Here is a 25,391-nt window from a genome sequence, read left to right on the forward strand (position 1 = left end):
GGACTCTGAGCACTTTACCACTGCTGACCAGTACTATTGCATATGCTCTCTGTGTAAATGTTAATGGTGTTTGGTTATACATGATTAGCAAATTTGATTTACTGGTAAGTCCTCAGTAAAGTGCACTGTGTGTGCTCAGGGCCTGTAAATCAGATGCTACTAGTGGGCCTGCTGCACTGGTTATGCGACCAACTGGAGTACCCCTGTAGACATGTCTCAGGCCTGTCATTACAGTGCCCGTGAGTGCAGTTTTAAACTGTCGTGTCGACCTGGCAAGTGCAACCACTTGCTAAACCCAAACCTTTCTTTTACTACACGTAAGGCACCCCTAAGTAGTCCAAAGTTACCCCCATGGGCAGGGTGCAGTCTATGTGAAAGGTAGGACATGTACTCATGTGTTTTAAATATCCTGATGATGAAATACTGCCAATTTCGTTTTTCACAGTTGCAAGGACTATCTCTCCTATAGGCTATAATTGGAGCTGCCTTGTAACATCTTACAAGTGTAACTTTCAATTGAGAACAATTAGAGATTTGGGGTTTCGGCTCTCAGAGCTGAGAATTTAGAAAGACATCTTTTAGTAATGGTGTTTTTTAAATTGTAGGTTTGAAAATGCCATTTCTAGAAAGCGCCCCACTTCACACAGGGGTATATATCTCTGTGCCATTTGGGCATGGCACTACACCAGTCTGCACGCATTCTGGGAAAAACTGATCGATAGACGTGGTGAAACAAGGATAAAAAGGTTGAAACTGGTTAAAAGTGGAAGGGAGAGCGGGACGAATGATTACTGCTTGGAAAGGAGATGAGGATTGATGGTTTTAAACACTTACAGGAGGTACTGAAAATATTTACAAAGACGTGCAGCTGAAGTACGAAAGTAGAGTCTGTGATTGGGTCTAACCGGAATAGTGGCACGCAATGTAAATGGTGGGTGATTAGTGGGATTGTTGACACAGGGACGGAACACGGGGAAAGTTGAGCATGCTGCAAAGTAAAAGAAAATGTTTGGTAAACTGCAATTGAACCTGATTTAACTATGTCAAAGGTTAAAATCATGATCTGAAAGGATAATTGGTTATTGTTTTATTTACAGTGACCCCTGACGAAGGGCACCTGTAGCCCGAAATGCCTTGCGATTATTGAATAAACACTGTCTTTTTATTAACTTTGCATTATTCGTGTTCTTACAATGAGGTCCTGACGGGCACTGTTTGAGCATTAGAAACTTGGAAAATGGCACAGAAATCTGTGGATTATAACATAAGATAGAAAATGCAAAAGATGAGTGAAAGCATTGGAATAAGTGGATTATAGGGATTATTTTGGAGGAAAAGGTTGATAGTGAAACAAAGGTGCATTAGAGCAGTGCGATTGGTGGGGGCGAGATGACGCCCCACTTCACACAGTGGTATATATCTTGGTGCCATTTGGGCATTGCACTACACAAGTCTGCACGCATTCTGGGAAAAACTGATCAATAGACCTGGTGAAACAAGAATAAAAAAGTGTGCATCCTATCTTCATGACAGAACATTTTTAGAAAGTGGGCATCTTCCTATTTTACTATCCTGTGCCTCGGCCTGCCTGCGGAATCAGCGTCTGATTTAGACAGACATTGGCCTATGCGTGCACTCGGGACAGCCACACAAAGGGATTCGAGGTGTGCTCTGCATAGCATGATGGCCCATCACCAGGCTGATGGACGTTCCTGAGCTAGAGTGATGGGAGGAGTTGTCATGACACCTGAATAGGGCTGTTCCCAGCCTCTCACAATGCTGTCTCCGCCCTCCTTGAGAGTGGCTGGAGCCAAGAGTGGGCAAGGCAGGATTTGTGCACTTCAAAGACAAACCTGTGAAGAATGCCTACTTCAAAGGCCAAGAGGGGCATACTTATTGGACCTAAACCCCTGACTTGGAGAACACTTCTTGGAGCTGTAAGTAGCAGTACTGTTGCTTTGCTGTGTGTTGCATGGCTGGGTTGGCCTGCAGTTGCTGCTTCTGCTTTAGAGAGGAAAGGGACAGGACTTTGCATTGTATCCTGCTTTTGAATTATCTCCAAGGGCTTGTGTGTGCTTGCCTCCTATTAAGAAGTCTCAAGACCATCAAGTAGTTCACCTGCAGCATCCCTGAAATCCACTGCTGGGGGTTTTGACGTGCTAAGTGGTGCAAATTCCAGCTCTAGGCCCTTGGAGGTGGTTCCTGCTGCCAAAAGCTATAAAATCGACACTTGACCCTTCCAGTACTTTCACATGCAGCTCAACCATGCGGGAAAAGTTTCCACGCACTGCCAACGTGCAGCCAAAGAAATCAACAAGCGCCTGCCCACAGCGTAAGAAACTTCCGCCGCCCGAGTTCAGTGAACAGTGTCTCCAAAGTCCAAGACCCCCGTACTGACTCCGACGCAGGCCCTGCTATTCGGCTGAAAGAATCAAAGCAGTGTGGAACTGCAGTTGAAGAAAGCAACTCAGCACCTGTTTGCCGCCGCATTGCCCTCAAGTGTTTTCAGATTTCCAGGCATTGCACCTGGGCGCCACGTATCACACCGCATCACCCGCAGATCAGAACCATCTTGGAATATTCTGCATCGCTTCCTTCCCCTGACAGTCTGATTCAATGCAACACTTCTCCTGTGTGCAGGAGAACTGATGCATCGCCTCCCCAGGAGGCCAGGAATCGACACATCACTGTTTTCTGATGCTTCCCTCTGCGGCTGTCTTTCCTTGTGGATTCTGACACATCTAAGGTACTTTGTGTAAAATTACCGCATTCATAGAGTTCTATAGACAAAACTGCTTAAAATCTTTAAAAGTGATATTTTAAGTTCTGTGTGTTGGATTTTTGTCGCTTTGTCCTTGTTTAGTTTAGATAAAGATTGTTTATTTTTCTAAACTGATGTGGTGCCCATTTGTAGTGTTTTCACTATGTTATTGTGTGTGTTATGTACAAATACTTTACACATTGCCTCTGAGATAGGCCTGACTGCTCGTGCCAAACTACCAGGGGGGTGAGCAGGGTTTATCTTGGGTGTCTTAACCCCTTACCCTTATTAGAAGGAAGGGTCCCTACTTGGACAGTTTGCATACCACTGCCAACTAGAGACCCCCATTTCTAACAATATTGAAAACAGATTATTTTCACTTTTTATCGTAGCTGAATGAATGAAGAAGAAATAGCCGTTTGGCAAAAAGACATAGGTGACCAGCACAATCAGTTGATCTACATTGCAACAGCACGCTCAACCCCAGCGGCTGCAAGCAAAAACAAAATGAAAATTAAGGAAGCACACATAAAAAAATATTATTTTTTGCACACAGTGTCAATCACTAGTACCAAGCATGTCCCCTTTACTCCTAAATACATACAAGATCAATTGTACCCTATTAAGCTTTTCATATTACGCTGAATGCAAATCATTCATGCAAGTGTGTTCTGCCTGTGCGGCTTGTGTGTATTTATATGGTTGTATAATTGATAGATGGTGTTGTTGTAAAACAATTTTTGTTTTTTAGGAAGAAGATGTTCTCCTTTCCTTCCAGTGGGCATTCAAATGTGATGGTTCCTGGTAGATATGTACCTATTTCTTAGTACATTGTCTCGTGTTGATTTAATATTTCATTCATGTGTGCAGTAGCATTTCTGGTTATGGTCCTGAAGAAAGCCGGGGCAATGCCCCATTGGCTGAAACATGTCGACCGATTTGCACAAACGCCACAGGGTAATCTTATTACTCGGCGTGTTTTTAACTCCTGACACAAGGAGCGTGGTTTGAATATTTTACAACGCCCGTGTAGTCAATTTTAAATTTCACTATTGTCACATAAGCACTGCACTTTAGTAAATATCACATCATGTTGAATATCACGGCTAGTTTCCTGACATCCATTTCCATATCGGCACTACATGGTCGGTTGTGTTTTGGAGTGATCAGTAACATCCCACATGACGTAAATTCCACCACAATGGGTGGTCTGATGGGATTCATCTAGTCAGTGTTTTTCAGCATCATATGTTCATGCATGCATCCATCTTTTTGCACCTTCGCCAGTACAGCTACACACTTTTTTCCAGACCTGGTCAGCTCTGTTGTGTGTTGTATACCCTATTACCATACCCCAATAAAAATGGTATCCTATTACTTATCCTATGAACACACCTTTCAAAAATACTATTTCACCAAAGTTTTTCTAGCGTCAGTAAATTACAACTCTGACCTTTTAAGTCAATACATGAAGTAAGTTTTGCTAGGTATAGAGCACAGCTAAAATCCACTGCCACAGTATGTCATCCGGTGAATGATAGCTCAATCAAGCACAGAAAAACAACCCTTTGCTGGCAATGTTGCACCACTATCCTTACAGGATATGCAATTTTTCATAATCTTAAATCAACACGGGCTTCACCTCCAGCTCTTTATTACATTCGAGCAAGATGTTCTTCAATAGCCAGCCATTTCATCTGAGTCATCACACTAACATGGGTATCACTTACACATGCACTCACTACCAGCGAGGATTCAGCATTAAGCAATCTTATAATCCTCCAATGATGCAGAAGTTCCCAAAATCAAATTATTCTTGATCACGTTGGCAGTGGAATATTCAATCACTTTCTCTCTGAGTTGAACGCTTGATGGTGAAATGTGCGATGATCTGTGGCCTATGAGACTTAATCCCAACAAAGAAGCCTGCAGCTTTTTTTCCGTCGCAAGGTTGGCTGGATAAACAAGCGTGTGGCACTGTTACTGAACCAAATCTTCCTCTCTCTTATCTGAAGGCAAAGTGGTTGCGACAGAAGTCAAACAGTCACAATTGCCTTCACTGTAGCAGAAAATGGAGTTTGAGAAAAAGATGGAAACAGCGGAGCTTGCCTCACATATTTTTTAATTTGGATCACACACAGTAGATAGAGCCTATTTAGCATAAGATCATACCTCATACTTACCGGATAGTCTGGTGAAAGTATAGATGATGACCACTGAGAGGTCAAGGAACCCTCTCCTCCCCAGACTTGTGAATTGAAAAGAATGTGGAGAGAGTGTAAGGGAATGCCAAACGGTGAATGAACTATCAGTAGGAGGAAGCCCTCCTACTGCTTCTTCTACCCTGCTGACTCTACCTAAGCTAACATGGAAGCAATGACCAAACTCACCATGTTCTCCGTTTGGTCCTCCACCTAGTTCTGACCTGATTCCATCTCCTGTTCTTTTTGTTCAACCGTAACAGTCCCAGTCGCCACCTATTTCACCCATTCAATTCTGTTATTCACCTTACTCCTATCTCCTGTTGTTTCTCTTATTATTGTGTCACTCCTTCTCATAAGATTTTGCCTCAAGTTTCTGACAACTCAGGAAATGAGGCCCCTCTCTGTCCGTCGGTACCTCGATCCAAATCTGCAACGTCTTGCTTGCGGGGCTTCATTTCCTGAGTTGTAACCGGGGGAGGGGAGGCTCGTTCTTTGAACTAAGACGATCCATAGCTGCAAGCTCTCATTCTACTCCCCGAATCACATGCCCCACCAGGGGATCACTTCAGTGACCATATACTCCAATGGCACAGTCTTGATCCAAGCCAACAACGCCAATCTGGAGGCTTTTGACCTCCTATTCCCCTCTCTACACACTAACTCTGTCACGCCTGATGCCCACCAAGGCCACCAGCCCCCAACGCTGAACACTTTCCCGGCACCATCCCCGGGAAAACAGTCACCCCTATGCAATCCTTATCCCTCTCCAATCCCCCTGAAAACAAAGACACGGCCCCTCCCTCCGCCACAGCCCATACTCCAGTAGCACTCCCGATGCTGAACACTCCCCTAGCAGCACCTGCTGACCGCAAGATCAGCCTCAAGTCCCTCCATCCCCAATCCCTACTGCCCCTCAAGAATAACGTAGCCCATCCACCCCACTCCTCCACCCCAGACCACAACCCAATCAGACTCCAAAACCCAATCAGACATCCTAACTAACGCCAAAAGCCAACACAACCACAGCATCTCTTCTCCCAGCCAAAGAGACAATACCCAGAAGCAACACCTCCCCACTCAAGATGGGTCACACTGCCGCCTCACCCGTATCGAAAACCAAATCGACATTATAATGCAAGGCCTTAATCTTATCCTTACCAACCTCTCGACACTCCACAACCCTCCCCCTAACACCCACTCCAACCTCTCCTACACCCACACTCCCCCCAGGCCAACCAACTTGTCACTCCCTACCAACACACACTCCCCCTCCTCGTCCCAGGCCCGGAGACCTAACAGAGCGGCGAAAGCCATGTCCTGGGAAGAGGCACTCGAGCTGGCCGCCTCTTACGCAACCCCCACCACCCACCTCCATCAGTCCACTATACAGGTAATCACTGGTTTCAGAAATGATCATCCCGCCCCCAAACCCCCCAGGCCCCCAATCTCCCTCATCACCATCCCTACCGAACCAATAAAAAAAGACTCTCCCCGGACCAACTGCATGCTCATAAATTGCAGATCTGCCACTAAACATTCTACAGAGCTAGCAGAATCCATCCTCAACCATAACATAGACATAGCATTCATCACCGAGACCTGGCTAAACGACTCTTCCCCACCTATCCAAGATATGCTTGTTCCCCCGGGCTTCTCCATCATCAATAAAGACAGGAAGGACCAAAAAGGCGGAGGCGTGGTAATTATCCACAACAACAACCTATCAGTGGTCGAAACCGATACCTTTAACTACAACTCCTTTGAATGCCTTACTACCAACATCAAATCCACCAACAACAATCTACTGCAATGCCACCTACTATATCATCCCCCTGGTAACAACGCCATGTTCACTGAACAACTATCAGACCTGATCGCCCATTGCTCTCTCAGAGAATCCAACAGCCTCATTCTAGGTGATCTCAACCTTCACTGGAACAATAAGAACAGTGCCGCAATAAAACCCCTAAACGAACTTCTACAATCCAACAACCTTACCCAACACTGCTCAAAAGAGACCCACAACAAAGGGGCAATCCTGGACGCCATCATCGCCCAACATGATGCAATCTCTATAGACCATATCCTTCCGGTAGATTGGTCAGACCATCACCTTATCCTATTCTACCTCACGCAACAGATCCTGTCCCATCCACCCATCGCAGCCCCCCCTACATGGTCCAGGAACCTATCACAAATCAACAAGATTGAACTAGAAGAAAGAATAGCCTCCTCCCTGCCAATCTCCGCGGAAGGCCTCTCAGCTACTGAACTCACCTCACACTACAACACTACCACGTGCGCCATCCTAGACCAATTGGCACTCCTAAAACAAAAAAAAACCTAGGAACATCCAGTTGAGAACCTGGTTTAACAAGGACATCAACGAGGATAGAAGACATCTCAGAGCCACAGAACGTCATTGGAGAAAGAACCCCTCCTCCAGCCGTTGCGAGGAACTCAGATCAGTAAGAAGAAGGTACAAGAAAGATATCAATAGCGAAAAAACAAACTTCTTCTGCAATGCGCTGGACAAGGCAAAAAACAGACCAAGAGAACTCTTTGACATCATCAAAAAAAAACATCCAAGCCATCTACTATCCATGCCCAGCCCTCCAAAACCTTATGTGATAACTTCGCCACCTTCTCAATGAAAAAATCGCCAAGATCGAACTATCTCTCGACATCAACCCTCATCCTCATGGCAATAACGACCTAACAGCAACAGAAACCACCTCTAGAGATCCTTCCTCAATCACTTGGTCCTCCTTCGACCACATCCACGAAGCCGAGATCCTCAATCTAATCTCATCCTCCAAACCCTCATCGCACAACCTTGATCCCATCCCCTCCCAAATGGCCAAAGACCTGAAACTCATCCTTGCTCCACTCTGGTGTGAAATCATCTACAGCTCCTTAAAAACTGGCATCATCCCTGACTGCCTCAAAGTCGGCCAGGTTACACCACTTCTGAAGAAACCAGGCCTAGACTCTAACGACCTGAACAACTTTAGACCAGTCTCCAATCTGCCCTTCCTAGCCAAAATCCTAGAAAAAGGTGTACTACGCCAACTAAACAATCAGATCGACAACATCAACCTTCTAGACCACAACCAATCAGGCTTCAGAAAAGGCTATAGCACCGAAACCGCAATCCTGAACATAGTGGATGACATCCACAACTCCCTTGACTCAGATCATTGTTGCCTACTCATCCTCCTAGACCTGTCAGCGGCCTTTGACACGGTAGACCACAGGCTGCTCATCAAGGCCCTCAGAGAGCCAGTAGGTGCGGACGATGTGGTCCTGCAATGGTTCTCCTCCTTCTTTCAGAACCGCTTCCAAAGAGTCAAAATCAAATCCTTCACATCCGACCCTCTCCCCGTGACCAGAGGGGTCCCCCAAGGATCTGTTCTTTCTCCTCAACTGTTTAACATATATATGGTACCCCTCACCACCATACTGAAAAAAGCCAACATCCCTTTCCATCTCTATGCAGATGACACACAGATCTACATAGAAACCTCCTCCTTTAACGACATTCTTAGACTCAACAACACTCTCAAAGAAGTCCAAGACTGGCTAGCGACGAACCACCTTAAACTCAATCAAGGAAAAACCGAGTTCCTCCTCATCTCTAACAAGGAGGACAACCCACAAATCATTGAATGGGTGAAAGCTATTGATGCTCTCAAAGGAAATCTCACTCTGACTAACTCGGTAAAATCACTTGGAATCACCCTTGATCACAAACTATCAATGACGAACCACATCAAGAACTCCGCTAAGAGCGCCTTCCTCAATCTGAAGCTCGTCAACAAAATTAAACCACACATTCCGCAGAGAGATCTCAAACAAGCCACCCAAGCACTGGTGCTATCCAGACTGGACTATGGGCTCGCAACCCTATCCGGCACAGTCCTATCCCACCTAGCGCCACTCAAAACGACCCTCAATGCAGCTGCCAGAATGGTCTCCGGTGCAAAGAAATTCGACCACATATCTCCCGCACTCAGAGATTTAAAATGGCTCTCAGTGGAAATGTGCGCTATCTTCAGAACGGCCTGCCTTACACACAAAGCCTTGCACACAGGGAAACCGGAATACTTAGCCTCCAAGCTCAAGAAAGCCGGTCAATCCAGAAGTCTCAGAAGTTCAAACACCCTCCTACTCATTCGCCTGAAAACCCGGAAACAAAAAACTGCAGCCCGCTCTTTTGCTAGCAACGCTCCTAAAATTCGGAACTCAATCCCTGTGCACATCAGAACGACCCCTTCCTTTCCAGAATTCAAGAGCCGTCTAAAAATCCTCTACCTCAACCGTGCATTCCCGAACTCTACCTCAACAGCACACCCTGCAACTCTGACTACCTCAAAGGTGCTACCTCAAAGTCACCCTGCAGGCACCAGACAATGTTGTTAATCTTTGAACATGTATGAATCTATCTTTGCTTTATTGTTCTATACCTGTCTTCTCCAAATCCACTGTAAAGCGCTCCGATACCCTCGGGTCTGGCCAGCGCTATAGAAAACTTCTAAAATAAAATAAAAATAAATCCTCACCACATCATACTGCACAAGAGAACTTACGTCGGGTGGTAGGTTGTAATTGGTCCAACCTGCTGAGTTGTCATTATCTATATGTTTTTTCACTTATCCACGCAGTAGCATAATCACACCTAGGTTCTGAGGAAGGCCAAGATTACACATATTCTAGGAGGCTGAAACATGTAGACCTTGTTTTGGACTTTTGCAGTTATTTTTTCAGCCCTGCTTTTGCACTGTTTTTAACTTGGTTAGCAATGGATGCGGAATAAAGTTGTTCTCTATTGCTGACTAATTTTAGTTGCACATTACTGTTCACAATATTCTTTGCACTGTGCTGTCACTCTCGGAGTCTTTAGTCCTCCACATCTGTTGGATTGTAGCAAATCCTTGAGATCTAATTTTTCAAAACATCCCTGAGCTCCTCCCAAGTAGAGAGGGGTTGTTGCACTAGGTTGCAATCAGGAGGAGATCTCTGATGATGAAGCATGTCACCACAGTGAGTGATCGGACTCCGTCCTTTTAAAAGGATTTCCTTAGACGAGAGTGGATTGTCTTTTCTCTTTACTTCTATTTCTTCTTCTTGCTTGTTCTATTTGGTTGTGCCTTCAGCACCAAGACTGTTTGGTTTGGTTATATAGACCCATGGACTTCCTGTTTGATGTTACCTACCACAAAATGCCATGAGCTTGAAGGACAACCCATCCAAACAATGGCACATTTTGAAAACGACATGAAAGCCAATGGCTTAAAGGGCCTGACCCATAATCCTCTCTCTATATATATTCTTATTACACTTTTTTAAAATGTATTAATTCCATGATATCTTCCACAGCTAGAGCTTTTTTTAACAAAACCTTAAAAAATCTATCAGATAGTGGAAATCTCCCCACTCAAACCTAAACACATGTATTGCTTGGGATGGATGCACCAATCAATTGAAAAGTGTACATAAACAAAAAAAAATTCCACAGCAAGTAAATAAATTACACCTCGCAACAATGGAACTTTATAAAACAAGAATTAATTAGTAGACTAATCTCAGTATCCCAAGGGTGCTGTAATTATGACTAGAATGTGGAGTGATTCCACACGCTCGCTCCATCACACAGCAAAGCCATTGCACCTACATCATAGAAATCTCAGTAAAACCATACAAAAGAACAAGCTGGCCTCTTAAGGAGCAAGCATCCCATTTGAATGTTTGGTAACCCACTCTGCTTAAAAAACAGGAATAAGCCATGCTACGAGACATAAGAGTTTAATGAATAACCACAGTGGGACACTCAGAATATTAGTTTTTAAGTAATTTATAATTATGTAATGTGTATTTATTGCCAAATCAAGCTTAATTGCTTTAGCAGTAGAGAAATTACATTATTTAGGAGGAGATTAAGTGTTAGCTCTAAGTGTTATGGCAGAATGTAATGCAGGAGCTGGCAGCTGTCTCTTAAAATCCATTTAACAGGTACAGATCTGTTGCACTGTAAAAACTCCCAAATTCAGGAGATTTTCAAGAAGGAAAGTGAAATATTGAGAACTAAGCCACAGCTACATCACACAGTATACGAGGATTGTTATTGTTATTGTTAAATGATATTTATATAGCGCTAAATCACCGTCAGGTCTCTTAGCACTAGGGAGGGAGTGGGCGAGGCTGGTAGACGACCACCGGGGTCGAGCGTGAGTTAAACTGTGCTTAGCGATTCCCTGAACAGGATAGTTTTGAGCTGTTTCCTGAACGAAGCAGGGAGGATTCGTTTTGGAGAGCTCAGGTAGCTGGTTCCAGACCTGGGGGGCTAGGACAGAGAAGGCTCTACCTCCTTTTGATGCAGTCTTATAACGAGGGCAGGATAGACGAAAGGCCTCGGATGACCGCAATGTGCGGCCAGGAACATAGGCCTCAAGGCGTTCCTTTATGTAAGTTGGGGCTAGGCCATAGATTGATTTATGGGCGATACAGAGGCCCTTGAACTTTGCTCTTTGCCTAATAGGGAGCCAAATGCAGTTTGCACAACAAGGGGGTGGCATGTGACCTTCTAGGGAGCCTGAAGACCAGCCTCGCTGCATCATTCAAGACCACCTGTAGTCTGTTAGCCAGTTTCTGTGGGAGGCCAATGTATAAGGCGTTGTCGTAGTCTAGCCTTGAGACGATAGTGGCCAACACTATCATTTGAAGTGCGGTGGTAGACAGACGAGGGGGAAAGTTTCCGCAACTGCCTGATCAGGCCGGTGCAGGTACCGACCACCGAAGAAACTTGATTGGCCATGGAGAGCTCGGAGGCAATTTTTATACCGAGACTCATGTGGGTGGGGGTGGGGCCTAGCTCTTGGGGCCAGAAGTGATCATTCCAGGGGGAGTTTATTGTGGGGATGACCAGGACCTCTGTCTTGTCCGGATTGATTTTCAGTGCGTTTGCTGACATCCAACTCACTGTGAGTCTGAGGACATTTTGTACATGGGCCTGGCATGGGGGTGTTGTTGATGATCAATCAATCAATCAGGACATTTGTTAAGCGCACTACATACCCGAGAGGGTCTCAAGGCGCAGGGGGGAGGGGGGTTGCTGCTACCGATCGAAGAGCCAGGTCTTGAAGAGTCTTCTAAAGGCCAGTAGGTCTTGGGTCTGCCGTAAGGTGGTGGGGAGGGTGTTCCAGGTCTTGGCGGTGAGGTGGGAGAAGGATCTGCCACCGGCGGTCGTTCTTTGGATGCGGGGGACTGTGGCGAGGGCGAGGCCGGTGGAGCGGAGCTTGCTGGTAGGGGTGTAGAAGCTCAGTCGTCTGTTGAGGTACGCTGGGCCGGCGTTGTGGAGGACCTTGTGCGCGTGGATGAGGAGCTTGAAGGTTATCCTCTTAATGACGGGGAGCCAGTGTAGGTCTCTCAGGTGGGGTGTGATGTGGCTGCGGCGGGGGATGTCGAGGATCAGTCATGCCGAGGCATTCTGGATGCGTTGCAGCCGTCTCAGGAGCTTGGTTGATGTTCCTGCATGGAGGGCGTTTCCGTAGTCCAGCCTGCTGGAGACGAGGGCCTGTGTGACTGTTCTTCTTGTTTTGGTGGGGATACACTTGAAGATCCTGCAGGGCATTCACAGGGTGTTGAAGCAGGATGAGGAGACGGCGTTGACCAGTTTAGTCATGGAGAAGATGGAGTTGAGGATGACCCCCAGGTTGCGTGCGTGGTCAGTGGGTGTCGGGGCTGTTCCCAGTGAAATCGGCCACCAGGAGTCGTCCCAGGCTGAAGGGGTGGAGCCGAGGATGAGGACCTCCGTCTTGTCCGATTTCAGCTTCAGTCGGCTGATCCTCATCCATTTGGCGACAGCCTTCAATCCTTCATAGAGGGTGGTTTTGGCGGTGTGAGGGTCTTTGGTGAGGGAGATGATCAGCTGATGTTAGGAGAAGGGCCAGCTTCCACGGGAGCGAAGAAGAATCCCTCCACCTCCAGGACACAGAAGCAAGAATGCGATATAAGTATATAAAACACTCCTGTCAACTGTCTCCTAAAAGTATGAGGGAATTTACCCAAGGAGTGTCCACCACTCTCCTCATACGAGGGGTAACGAATAACAGAAGGCGTCTCAGGGGATGGTCCAGGCTAGGAAACAAAAGCAAGTTATAAACAGTAACAATCCTCACTGTTATTCTGATTAAAAAGAAGAAAACATTGACATGTGTGATTAATTATTGATCTTACCCCAACTGTAGGTCGGGCGAGCTTCATCGATGAGTTCTGTTAACAGGGAGGGGGCTAGAAGAACTCACGAAGGACTCATCACACCTCAGACGCAAACAAAAAGCATGAAGGGAGGGGAGGTGCACCGACCGGCTGCAAGGGGGGGGCAAGTGCAGCGGAGCAGTACAACCACACAACAAACACAACCAAAACAATACTGAAAGGGAGTGAGGGGCACCGACCGGCTGTAATGGGGGCAAGTACAGCGGAGCAGTACCCTGTCAGGAGGTGAGACACCCGGCCCCTTGTAAGACAGGGCGGAGCGCTCACTCTCAATAGGAATGACCCAAAAGATTGGTACAAGCAAAGGAGGTAATGCAGCCACCAAGGGAGAAGTGAATGAATGCAGTGAACTGCCGACGCCCGCAAAATGCGTGAGCTTTGGGAGGGGCGTCGCGTTCACCGGTTCGCGGAGCGGCGAAGAAATGCCGAGGACCGGCAGGCATACACACACCACTCCTAGAGTTGAAAAATACAAGGGACAAGGGGGCAGCAACAAGATGTCAGCGTAGGGATCCTCAAGGAACCACCAGAGAGTCCTCAAGACGCCAGCAAACACACGAGCAGGAACCAGGAAGTGGAGAGGGGGCGTGGTCACGAAGGAGTAAGCCAAGCAACGGCTGTAGTTCGCTGCTCCTCCTTATTCCCATTAGGGAAGGTCTGTAAATTACAAGCTCACAAGATAAGGGGCCACAAAAATGTGTCAGACCATATCAATCACACAAGTCAAGGCTATTGAATCCTATCAGCTGAGTGTCGTCGGCGTAGGAGATGAAGTTGAGGTCGTGCTGTCGGGCGACGTGGGTGAGGGGTGCCATGTAGATGTTGAACAGCGTTGGGCTGAGGGAAGAGCCCTGGGGTACACCGCAGCTGATCTCAGTGGCGGTGGAGCGGAAGGGTGGATGGCGGACGCTCTGAGTTCTGCCGGAGAGGAAGGATGTGGTCCAGTCCAGGGCCTTCTCTTGGATCCCGGCGTCGTGTAGGCGTGTTCGTGGTGTGTGGTGGCAGACCGCGTCGAAGGCGGCTGACAGGTCCAGTAGGATGAGGGCCGCTGTTTCTCCGTTGTCGAGCAGGGTCCGGATGTCATCGGTGGTGGCGATGAGGGCGGTTTCGGTGCTGTGGTTGCTGTGGAAGCCGGACTGGGATGGGTCCAGGATGTTGTTGTCCTCGAGGTAGCGGGTCAGTTGTTTGTTGATGATTTTCTTTGTGACCTTCGCAAGGACCGGGAGCAGGGAGATGGGACGGAAGTTCTTTGGGTCCTTGGGGTCCGCCTTGGGCTCCGCCTTGGGATTCTTGACTAGGGCGTTGGTCTCAGCTCTCCGAGAAGGTTGCTGTCCGAAGGAGATGTTGATAGTTTTCCGGAGATGGGGGGGCGATGATTGTGCTCGCTTTGTTGAAGATGTGGTGTGGGCATAGGTCAGAAGGGGATCCAGAGTAGACGGAGTTCATGATTTTGACGGAGTCATCGTCGTTGATGTTGGGCCATGCGATCAGGCGGCTGGTGGACGCGGGGTGGAGGTCTCAGTGGTTGGCGGGGCGGTCATGGCGTTGCTGAGGAGGAGTTGTGTGTCATGTGCGTAGTTGAATGTTTTACAGTCCATGTTGGCTAGGGCTGCTATCAGTGGTTGCAGATAGATATTGAAAAGGAGTGGAGACAGGGCGGAGCCCTGAGGGACTCCACAACTAAGCATCCCCTTATCTGATACTTGCTCACCCAACTGAATTCTTTGGGCCCGACCTGATAGAAAGGATTAGAGCCATTGGTGAGCTTGACCACTGATGTCCAAGGTTGTGAGTCTGGTCAGTAATTGCGCATGGCTGACAGTATCGAATGCCGCTGATAAGTCCAATAAGATCAGGGCACTGGGTCTTTTACTGTCAGCCATGGTTCTGAGCTCGTCAAGTACTGATAGCATGACCAGTTCAGTACTGTGGTGTGACCTAAAGCCTGCTTGGCGAGCATGGAGAAATTGGTGGTCCTCCAGGAAGGATGAGAGTGTATTAAGGACATGTTGCTCGAGAACTTTTGCGAGGAAGGGTAGCTGGGAGATAGGTCTATAGTTTTTGGGGTTGGCCGCGTCCGCCCCTGACTTCTTCAGAAGGGGTATGACTCTAACTTCCTTTAGGTTAGATGGCATATACCTGGACTCCAGAGAGTGGTTGAGCATGGTGATGATTTGTCTTTCCAAACCAGGAAGCGCCATTTGGAAAAATCTGGGGTGGCAGGGGTCTGCGAGGGAACCTGTTTTAATCCGATTCATAAGTAGTGGAAGGGAGACAGGATCCAGTTTGGGGAAGCTGGTAAGCATTTGACCTGGGGGGTTCCTGAGGCAGGGGTGTGGAGCTATAGTTAATAGAGATATTGTCAATGTCAGGGAGAATGTCCCTCACTTTCTGCAGGAAGAAAGCTTGGAATGTGTTGCAGTCAATACAGTCATCCTCTGAATTCTGCTCTGATTTTTGGCTGAGTTCCTTCAGGATTCTGAAGGTCTCTTTCTGTCTGTTTGTCGCTGTAGTGTTTCTAATCTCATAGTATTCAGCTTTGGTGGATGTGATGCATTTTTTGTATAGGTTGAGTTGGGTCTTATAAATATCTCACTCAACTGGGTCGTTGGTTTTACGTCATCGTCTCTCTGCGTGGCGGAGCTTTTTCTTTGTTTCCCTTAATGATTGTTTGAACCAGGGTGCACCTTTTCCCTTATCTTTGACCCTTTCCCTTCTCTCTGGTGCTACGTGGTCTATAGCTGCATGTAGGCTATTCGTAAGGGTTTTACACTCCTGATCCAAGTTTCCCTTTTCAAATATTGGGGGGGGAGACCTGAGGAGGGTATCCACTAAAGCTGTAGGCTCAATTGATTTCCATTTTCGGACCATTTCCATTTGTGTGGCGGTTTGGGCAGGTGGGTGTCTATCGAGACCCAGCAACTGATAAGATAGTGATCAGACCACACACAAGGGCTGATGTCCATAAGACTAGACCGAGGTTGGGAGGTCCAGACGAGGTCCAGAGTGTGCCCTTTATTATGTGTTGGGCCCACAACCATTTGTTGGAGACCCACCGTGTTCATGAATGTCTCAAGTTGGTGGGCCACCGGGTCTTTTGGTGTTTTGTCCCAGTGGTAGTTGAAATCCCCGACTACAAGTAAACTTTGGTACCGTGTGCAAAGGTCAGAGATCATTTCAAGAAAGAGGTCGTTAAAATACGGGGTTGGCCTCGGGGGACGATATACTGCCAAAAGTGAGAGACAGTAGTTATTAAAGGAGATTTTTACCCCGAGGAGGTCAGCGTTGTCGATATTTTCTGCTAGTATTTTAGTGACTTAGCTGTTTTTTTAAAGAAAATGGCTACTCCCCCACCTCTTGTGTTTTTGCTACGGTTATGCCATAGGACGTCATAGTCTCCAGGTAGGGCAGAGATAATGTCAGGGATTGAAGTGTCCCCTAACCAAGTTTCTGTAAGTGCCAGGATGTCAATGTCTCCATCCTGAAGGAGGGTGAAGATTTCGAGGTGGTGTTTTTGTAGGGATCGTGTATTGAGAGTAGCCACCTTCAATTTTGTCTGTTTATCGGCAGCTGAGTTTACTTGGGGCACTGATTTTGCTGGCAGGGTCTCTTTGTTTATCCCAGCTGCACCGCAGCAGAGAGGGTAGCTGCAACGTTTTGCGCAGATTTGTTTAACAGAGTCCCAGGGGGGACCCACCCAGAGGGCGCAGTGAGTGCCCATGCCCACATTTGAGTTTCACAGCTGTACGGCAATTAGCGGCAGCTGCAACGTTTAGGCTATTAGTTCTTTGGGGGCATTTTGGATGAGACAGGCGTGAGACACACTTCTCTGCCCCAGCGCAATTGCACACTTGTGGATTTTGCTGCATTGGCAGCACGCCCTGACATTATGGACAAAGGGCATTTGAGCCCTCGGAGAAGGCCAGTTGGCCAGGGGGACTGCGTTAAGCTTAGAGGGCGCCAGCACCTTATGTGATTTATGTGGTGCGCAGGAAATGTGATTTATGCACCCTGATGTATGCCTCTAATGTGGTTTATGTTTATGAGGTTATTTGCATACTGTGGTTTAAGCTTGTATGGTTATTCTCTATTGTGAGTTATGCCTCTCAGGTGATTTATGATTAGGAGGTTATGGTTTAATATGTTTAGGTTTATGAGGTTGGCGCATAATGTATTTTACGTCTGATGTGATGCTGATTGCATACTCTTATTTATGTTACAGGATAATGCTGAGTACAGTGTTTTGCCAGTAATTACTGGTTGTGTTCTACGTTTATTATGTTCTACAGTTACTATTTTCACTTTGTGATGGTTCTGACAGTGGCCCAATTGGCCCTGTCATGTGTATATAATCCCCTGTAAATATTGCCTGGTGCCAGTTGGCACAGTGTATAGTGCATTATTACTTTTCTAATGTGCTTATGATAATACAAACGCGGTACAAAAGGGGGTGGTGATGGACGTAGCATCTGAACCAATCAAACACTCACACCCAGTCAACAGATCTGGGTTTGATCCATCACCGTTCTTTAGCCCACTCTGCCACCCCAGTTCAGACATGGCTATATGCAAATCAGTCTGACCCTGTGCCTCATGGGAACAGTCCAGCCCGAACCGCCAAGCCATGCCTTCCCTGGACCGGAAACAAGCTTCCGAGGACCGGTTTCTGGCATTCCAGCCGTCTTCAGCCCGGCTTGCTTGAATCCAGTGGCAAAGTGAGCAAGGGACTCACGTCTGAGCATACCCTGCCACACTTATGGCGGCCAAAAGCGGTACAAAAGGGGGTGGTGATGGACGGAGCATCTGAACCAATCAAACATTCACACCCAGTCAAAAGATCTGGGTTTGATCCATCACCGTTCTTTAGCCCACTCTGCCACCCCAGTTCAGACATGGCTATATGCAAATCAGTCTGACCCTGTGCCTCATGGGAACAGTCCAGCCCGAACTGCCAAGCCATGCCTTCCCTGGACCGGAAACAAGCTTCCGAGGACCGGTTTCTGGCATTCCAGCCGTCTTCAGCCCGGCTTGCTTGAATCCAGTGGTAAAGTGAGCAAGGGACTCACGTCTGAGCATACCCTGCCACACTTATGGCGGCCAAAAGCGGTACAAAAGGGGGTGGTGATGGACGGAGCATCTGAACCAATCAAACACTCACACCCAGTCAAAAGATCTGGGTTTGATCCATCACCGTTCTTTAGTCCATTCTGCCACCCCAGTTCAGACATGGCTATATGCAAATCAGTCTGACCTTGTGCCTCATGGGAACAGTCCAGCCCGAACCGCCAAGCCATGCCTTCCCTGGACCGGAAACAAGCTTCCGAGGACCGGTTTCTGGCATTCCAGCCGTCTTCAGCCCGGCTTGCTTGAATCCAGTGGCAAAGTGAGCAAGGGACTCACATCTGAGCATACCCTGTCACACTTATGGCGGCCAAAAGCGGTACAAAAGGGTATTCTTATACTTAACCTTGTGTAGAGTTCCTTAGGTAGTGTGCCTAGTATGTTGCTGCTGTGTGTGTGTTGCGCAAACGCTTTACACTTGCCTCTAGGATATGCCTGACTGCTCGTGCCAAGCTACCAAGGAGGTGAGCAGGGGTTATCTTCAGGGTGTAACTCCCTTGCCCTGACTAAAGTGGTGGTTTCTGCTTAGCTTAGGCGCAAGCCCTAGCCAACCAGAAATTAGGGATGGGCGGAATTTGCGTAATCGCGTTACGCAAATCTCTGCAAAACGGTAAAAAATCTCCGCGAACACGCAGAAATTCCGCAAACACGTGGAATTGCTTGTTCGCGATGCTTTTTTACTGTTCACAATCGCTGCTTGCGTGCTAGGGGGGAAATATCTCATGAACACGCATTTGAGAACGCGAACGAGCAAAAACTTTCGCGAAGTCGCGGTACGCAGAATTTTGGGCAATTTCGCATTTTCTGCAGAATGCGTAATTGCCCAAATTCCGAAAATTCCGCGAACGGAACGGAATTTACCGCCTAGGTCTACCAGAAATCCCATTCCAAACAGTTTCAAAATATCCCAATTCCTTTAAATTTGGCCTTTTTAGCTCATCTCCATTGAATTATAATCAGACTGACATGGGCGAGCCGTCAGACACAGAAAGGGTGGCATGTTTTACAACTCTGGTATCGTATAGGGGGCTTCGCTGCATCCAATTTTACAGTGTAGTATCTGGTGGTACAAGTACATTTCATCCATCACTGGGTCCATAATAGTCGACAGGCTCCTCATGTTAGTATTGAGCGAGGCCTGATTTACCCTATCCCTCTGCCTTCCACTCCTTTTTCCTCTTTCCCTAGACCAACCTCTAAAATCAATACCGTCTAGTGCACTGTCTTGGCCTGGCACAGACTAGCCTCTCTATGTTCTATTTTAGTCCCATATTCGCCCCAGGTGCTCATTAAGTACTAACATGCACTGCAGCTGGACTGCACCCTGGAATTGCTGTGACCCCCTGAAAAGAAAGGTATAAACACATTGGGCAATCTGTTCATAGCACACACTTTAAAATGTATCCAGAATACCTGGGTGATTTCCCCACAACATCACTAGATGTTCTTACATATGGTAAACTCCCCAAAGAAGTTCACCACCTTTTCACCAGGACCCCGGAGTAACCTGTGGCATAGCCCATCCCAACAATGTTGCTTTCGAATCTGCTCCCATTTAAACTTGTTACTAGATTTTATGCTTTGATGATGGATTGCATGGCTGAAGAGGCCCCTCTCGCCCGTGTTGCATCGGATGGTGATCTGGTGATCTGGGTCACTGTATTTCAGATGAACAATGGCAATTCTGTTGCCAGCAAATAAAGGAGGTATCCCCCAACAGCAGGTACCCGCTTATTCATTTAAAATGTTTATTAAGGGCATACCTAATACTGGTAGTTCTTGGTCGTTACTATGACGGTGCCGACACCAAATGTAGGAGATGTGGCACAAGGAGGGCACATTTCTTCCACCTGGTATGGTCCTGCCCGGCATTGGCTGAATTTTAAAGTCAGACAAATGCAGCTATATTTGATATGACAGATCATACTTTCATACTTTCCAACTGACACCTATGATGATCTTGCAGATTTACAGCTATGGGGCTGCTTCTGGGCAAGGGCACAGTGGCCATGGTTTGGAATGGCAGATGTGCTCCGAAATTTCAAGATTGATTACTGGATATGTGACTATGGGAACATTGGTCTGGGACAGATGCTGCAACCCTCACGCCGGCTGCTCGCCCGTGACTTTTGGGAACCTTTACACTCCTATCTATTAATGTTGAATCCTGATTAATGGGAATTACGTTCCTGCTTTGCTATCTCACTCCCTTCTCCGTCCGACATATTGAAATCTCACCTATTTACGTATCACTATCTGTGTTTGGCTATTCAAATGCTATGTGATACCCAGACATTTTGGCGATCTCTGCTATACCTCCATTTACACCTATGTAAAGTTATTACAATATGTGTGTATATTCTGTCTAACTTTGCCGTATTATTTTTTCTTCTATGTCTTGCCTGCTGAATTCATGTTTTCATCAATACTCTATTGTAACACTCATGAATAAATACATTAAAAAAATGATAGATACCTTGTGTCGTTCAAAGTATTGTCTGGCGCCCACTCCTCCTTGCTCCTCCCCAGTCCAAAGAACTAAGCGCAGGGTTCTCTTGGGGCGAAGACCTACAGAAGTAAAGACAATACAATGACCTGTCTGTTCTTGAAAACCCTGTTGAGAAAGTACTTACAATTTTGATATTATCCAAAATCACTTGCCTTAAAATCAGAAATCTAGAAAGTATTAACACCATATCGCACTCAGCATGCAAAATTAGTGACCCATCCCTGAAAAGTTTGCGGGAACCAACCCCGAGAAAAAGCACACTTTTACTAACAGTTTAGCTTCAACGTTACAGATTTAAAGCCAGTTTTAACGGAAACTAATTTCAAATTTCAAAATGTAGAGCCTAATTTCAAAGCAGAAAATGATAATCATTCATGCACCTGCAAAATCCTTCCACTTTTTCCAATTTTAGTGGGCCCTGTGGTTGTTGAGGCGACCATTTTGAGTGGTTTGTTTACTGTGATGTTATTTTTTTGAGTGCCTTTTACAGGTTTATTGGCAACGCTTTAAACATTGAAATCGTGACCTCAATGCTGGGCGTTGGTTGGGTCCCAGGAGCTGCTCCTCAGACCTGCTGGAACTCCAGTCACAACTCCCGCTCAACCATTGCGCCCAGTGGCGGATCCTCCACTACGTCGGAGGATCGTCACCCCACTGCTCTCATAGTAGTGTAAAAGCAAAAATAAAAATGATAATAACAGAAAGTATTTCTGTTATTATCATTTTATTTTAGTATCAGCCAGGTTGACTGGGCTCCTATGAAGTACGGGAGGAGGAGTGGTTTCTGTACTCGAAAATGTTCATGACTGTTTGGCCGGCCATCTTGGGACGGCCAAGCAGTTATGTATACTTTGCATGTTCCTCATCAGGCTGTATTGCACAGCCTGGTGAGGAACATGCCCAGGCTCCCATTCCCCTTCTGAGTGCCGAACTGCGGTGCTCAGACCAATCACAATGATACATTGCAGCGTTTTGATTGGCTTAGGGGAGGGAGCCTGTGTGCTTCCTGGTTCCGATTGCAGAGATACATCGAGGGACGACGGAGAAGAGACGACTGAGGAGAGACGCAGCGAGGAGGTAATTGTTTTTTTTTAATTTTGTACACCCTCATAAGTCCTCCCGTCCTTTCCCCCCACACCTCCACTCTCATTCCCTGCCGACCGCTACTGTTTGTACCCCTGGCCAAAGCTTGCTCCTCGGCCGCATAATGATGTGCCACCACAGGCCCGGGATCCCTCGCGGCCGTGTCCCTTCATTAACTGTATCCTCACATCATCAAACAGGACCACGGGGTGTTCCGCCACATGGTCCTCTTGTGTTTGGGGGTCTGAAAGCAGCCAGCAACCAGGATTTAGGTGCATTCCTGTGCCGGGGACAGGGAGCTCACTAGAGGACATCCGCCATCTTGGCCATCACTCCCAGTGTTTCTGTTTTTACTTTAATACTAATTCAATGTTGCCTTTGCATGTACAGCCTACTATTCTAGAAAGATGCTTTTGATATGAGCAAAGCTTTATCAGTGTCACTCTCCTGCTAATACCTTTTGGAATGTCTGACTGCTTTTATCTCTTAGCATACCAGACTGTGTCCTTTAGAAACTGCTCGGTTATAAAGTTATCCTCTTTTTTAGGTCTCGCGCCTAGCGTTGCAATGCACAGCACTGTCACGCAAGACTTCGTGTATGGGGTTTGGAAAGCTACCCACACACTTGCGCGTGTGGTTTTTCTTCCCCGTCTGGCATTGGCTTGCGCGTGCTTTTTTTTTTATAAACGGCACGCGATTGGGCAAAGGCGGGGCAATGTCCCGGATTTGAAATGCCCATTCCCGACGGTGGCTATCACGTGCAGCAGCGCGCGTTCGCTTCGCTGCCGCTGCCATGCTCCCTCCCCCCGCACCGCTGTGGTGCGTGCGCACCACTGGTTAGATATTTCCCTTTGGCTTTTGTAATGCCTTCAATGTTAAATTAATATTGTATTTTGCCCCTAAGAAGAACTCCCAGAAAAGGATGAACGATGACTAAGCAATATTTCTTTCTTGCAGCAACACAAAGGCTTATTCTCGAGAGCTCAGCTCTGCCCCGGCATTGTTCTTTATTTCATTTTTGAGTTAAAAACTTAATTGCCGCTGTTTACAATGAGTCATCGTGTTCAGAGGTAAGTGCCTCAGCATCGCCCCGCAGCTGCCAGCACTTGGCGCTAACAGAGCGAGGTGTGGAGTGCAGGGCTATTTTCTGAGCACACGCCACCCCCGAGCCCCCTTGTCAGCATATCTCCCTCGCGCGTATGCAGCCCTGCGCTGCATTAGGTCTGGCGGCCGCTTGTGAATGACGTGATGTTTCCTCATGCGGACACGCTGTGATGTATCTGGGACGCGCTTGCGGCACACATCTTCCAAGACAGCGATGCCGAAGCACGGGGAATGTTTCTCTTCAGCCTGGGGCAGTGGGGGGCGGTGGGCATCCGTGGTCTGGTCAGCCTGGCACAGACGTGGACTCCGCTTTAGTGCTATTTAAATCGCAGCATTTATTTATGGGCAGACTTGAGCGCGAGCCACTCGCCTTCCCGTGCTGCTAAATGCACCAGCTTGAGGACAACGTTTTTTTATGAGAGAAGACGGGCGACATCTTTTGTGCTTGAAAGCGTGGCCCATGCATGGCCTTGGGTTCCATTCTAAAATTAGCTGCCTTTATTAATTGCCGTGCTTGGATTTATTTAGGCTAAACAGTACGACTTCACCTACCACACTAACAAAAACTTGATTTCTTAACCTTTGGCGCCGAACCATCCTTTCTACGCAACTTCTGGGTTTTAACCATTGCCCCATTAAGCCTCATGCACTCTGATGGACCTCTCTTGGGCGCTGTGGCGTTTCCAGGTGTAAACAAACACTGCTCGAGGAAGCCAGACAGTTGCTCACGTGTACTCACGACGGTGGAACGCGGAAGTTAGTCTAGAAATTTAGTTTTCTTCACATGGTGGGTGCTCCACATTACGATAGTGGTCTGTTGAAATCTATGCATGCTGAATCTAGGACAGCACAGCTGCTGATTCGTGGGATCTAAAGGTGCCCAGATCTGTGCACATTGACTTGTCAGTGATGTGTGGTGGTGTCCTGGCTAGGTTCCTGTGTATGCATCCCGTTAGGCGCATGGGTACCCACAAACTTTCTCTGGGGGGGGCAAATTTACAGGGTGGTTTGTGGCCGAGGGCCGCACCGGTGGGGGCGGGGTTAGAGCAAAAAAAACTGTGACCAAGAGGTTGAACACAGGCCCCTGCAGTGGAGCTAGTCCACTGAGCCACCAGACCCAGCATACACATGTCTGTCTGTCTGTCTATGTGTCTCTGTCTGTGAATCTCTATGTCTCTGTCTGTGTGTCTCTGTGTCTCTGTCTGTGTGTCTTTATGTCTCGGTCTGTGTGTCTCTATGTCTGTCTGTGTGTCTCTTTGTCTCTGTTTGTGTGTCTCTGTCTGTGTGTCTCTGTATGTGTGTCTCTGTCTGTGTGTCTCTGTCTGTGTGTCTCTGTCTGTGTGTCTCTGTCTGGGTGGCTCTATGTCTCTGTGTGTCTTTGTCTGTGTGTCGCTGTGTCTCTGTGTCTGTCTGTGTGTCTCTGTATGTGTCTCTGTCTTTGTGTCTGTCTCTGTGTCTCACTCTGTGTGTCTGTATGTGTGTCTGTGTGTCTCTGTCTGTGTGTCTCTACCTGCGTGTCTCTGTCTGTGTGTCTCTATGTCTCTGTCTGTGGGTCTCTGTCTTATGTCTGTGTGTCTCTGTCTGTGTGTTTCTGTCGGCATCCCGTTAGGCGCATCAGTACTCACAAACTTTCTCTCAGGGGGAGCAAATTTACAGGGTGGTTTGTGGCCAAGGGTCGCACAGTGGGGAAGGGGTTGGGGGGGCGTGGCTAGAGCAAAAAGAAACTGTGACCAAGAGGTTGAACACAGGCCCCTGCATTGGAGCATTAGTCCACTGAGCTACCACACCCAGCATACACATGTCTGTCTGTCTGTCTGTCTGCGTCTGTGTGTCTCTGTCTGTGTGTCTCTGTGCCTTTGTGTCTCTGTCTGTGTGTTTCTGTGTCTGTCTCTGTGTCTCTGTCTGTGTGTCTCTGTGCTCTGTGTGTGTGTCTCTATGTCTCTATCTATGTGTCTCTGTTTGTGTTCTCTGTCTGTCTGTGTCTCTCTGTCTGTGTGTCTCTATGTCTGTCTCTGTGTCTCTGTCAGTGTGCCTCTATCTGTGTGTCTCTGTGTGTCTCTATGTTTCTGTGTGTCTCTGTTATGTTATGTTATGTTATACTTTTATTTATATAGCGCACAGCTACTCAAAAAGAGTGTCCCGGCGCTTTATGTAGGCAGCTCAGCGATTAAAAAAACATAACAACATAAAACAGTGCCAGAGGAAAAAGAGCACCCTAAAGGGTAAAAAGCCAGGTCTTAAGGCTCTTCCTAAACAGGAAAAGATTGGGAGTGCTACGTAGAGCCAGAGGTAAGGAGTTCCACAGCTGGGGGGCCCTGAGACTAAAGGAGCG

The 25,391-nt window shown here is 47.3% G+C and overlaps 1 protein-coding gene across 6 annotated transcripts in view; it reads right to left on the reverse strand.

The window, feature by feature from the left end:
• Nucleotides 1–25,391, reverse strand: part of CPQ (carboxypeptidase Q) — a 2,048,903-nt gene that overhangs the window by 318,039 nt on the left and 1,705,473 nt on the right. For all 6 annotated transcript variants that reach the window (XM_078686990.1, XM_078686996.1, XM_078686991.1 and 3 more), the window contains one exon: nt 20,840–20,931. In XM_078686990.1, the coding sequence (XP_078543116.1) occupies nt 20,840–20,931 (92 nt within the window). The remainder of the gene's footprint in view (nt 1–20,839; nt 20,932–25,391) is intronic.

Source organism: Lissotriton helveticus, chromosome 4_1, assembly GCF_964261635.1.
Source record: "Lissotriton helveticus chromosome 4_1, aLisHel1.1, whole genome shotgun sequence".
Lineage (NCBI taxonomy): Eukaryota > Metazoa > Chordata > Amphibia > Caudata > Salamandridae > Lissotriton > Lissotriton helveticus.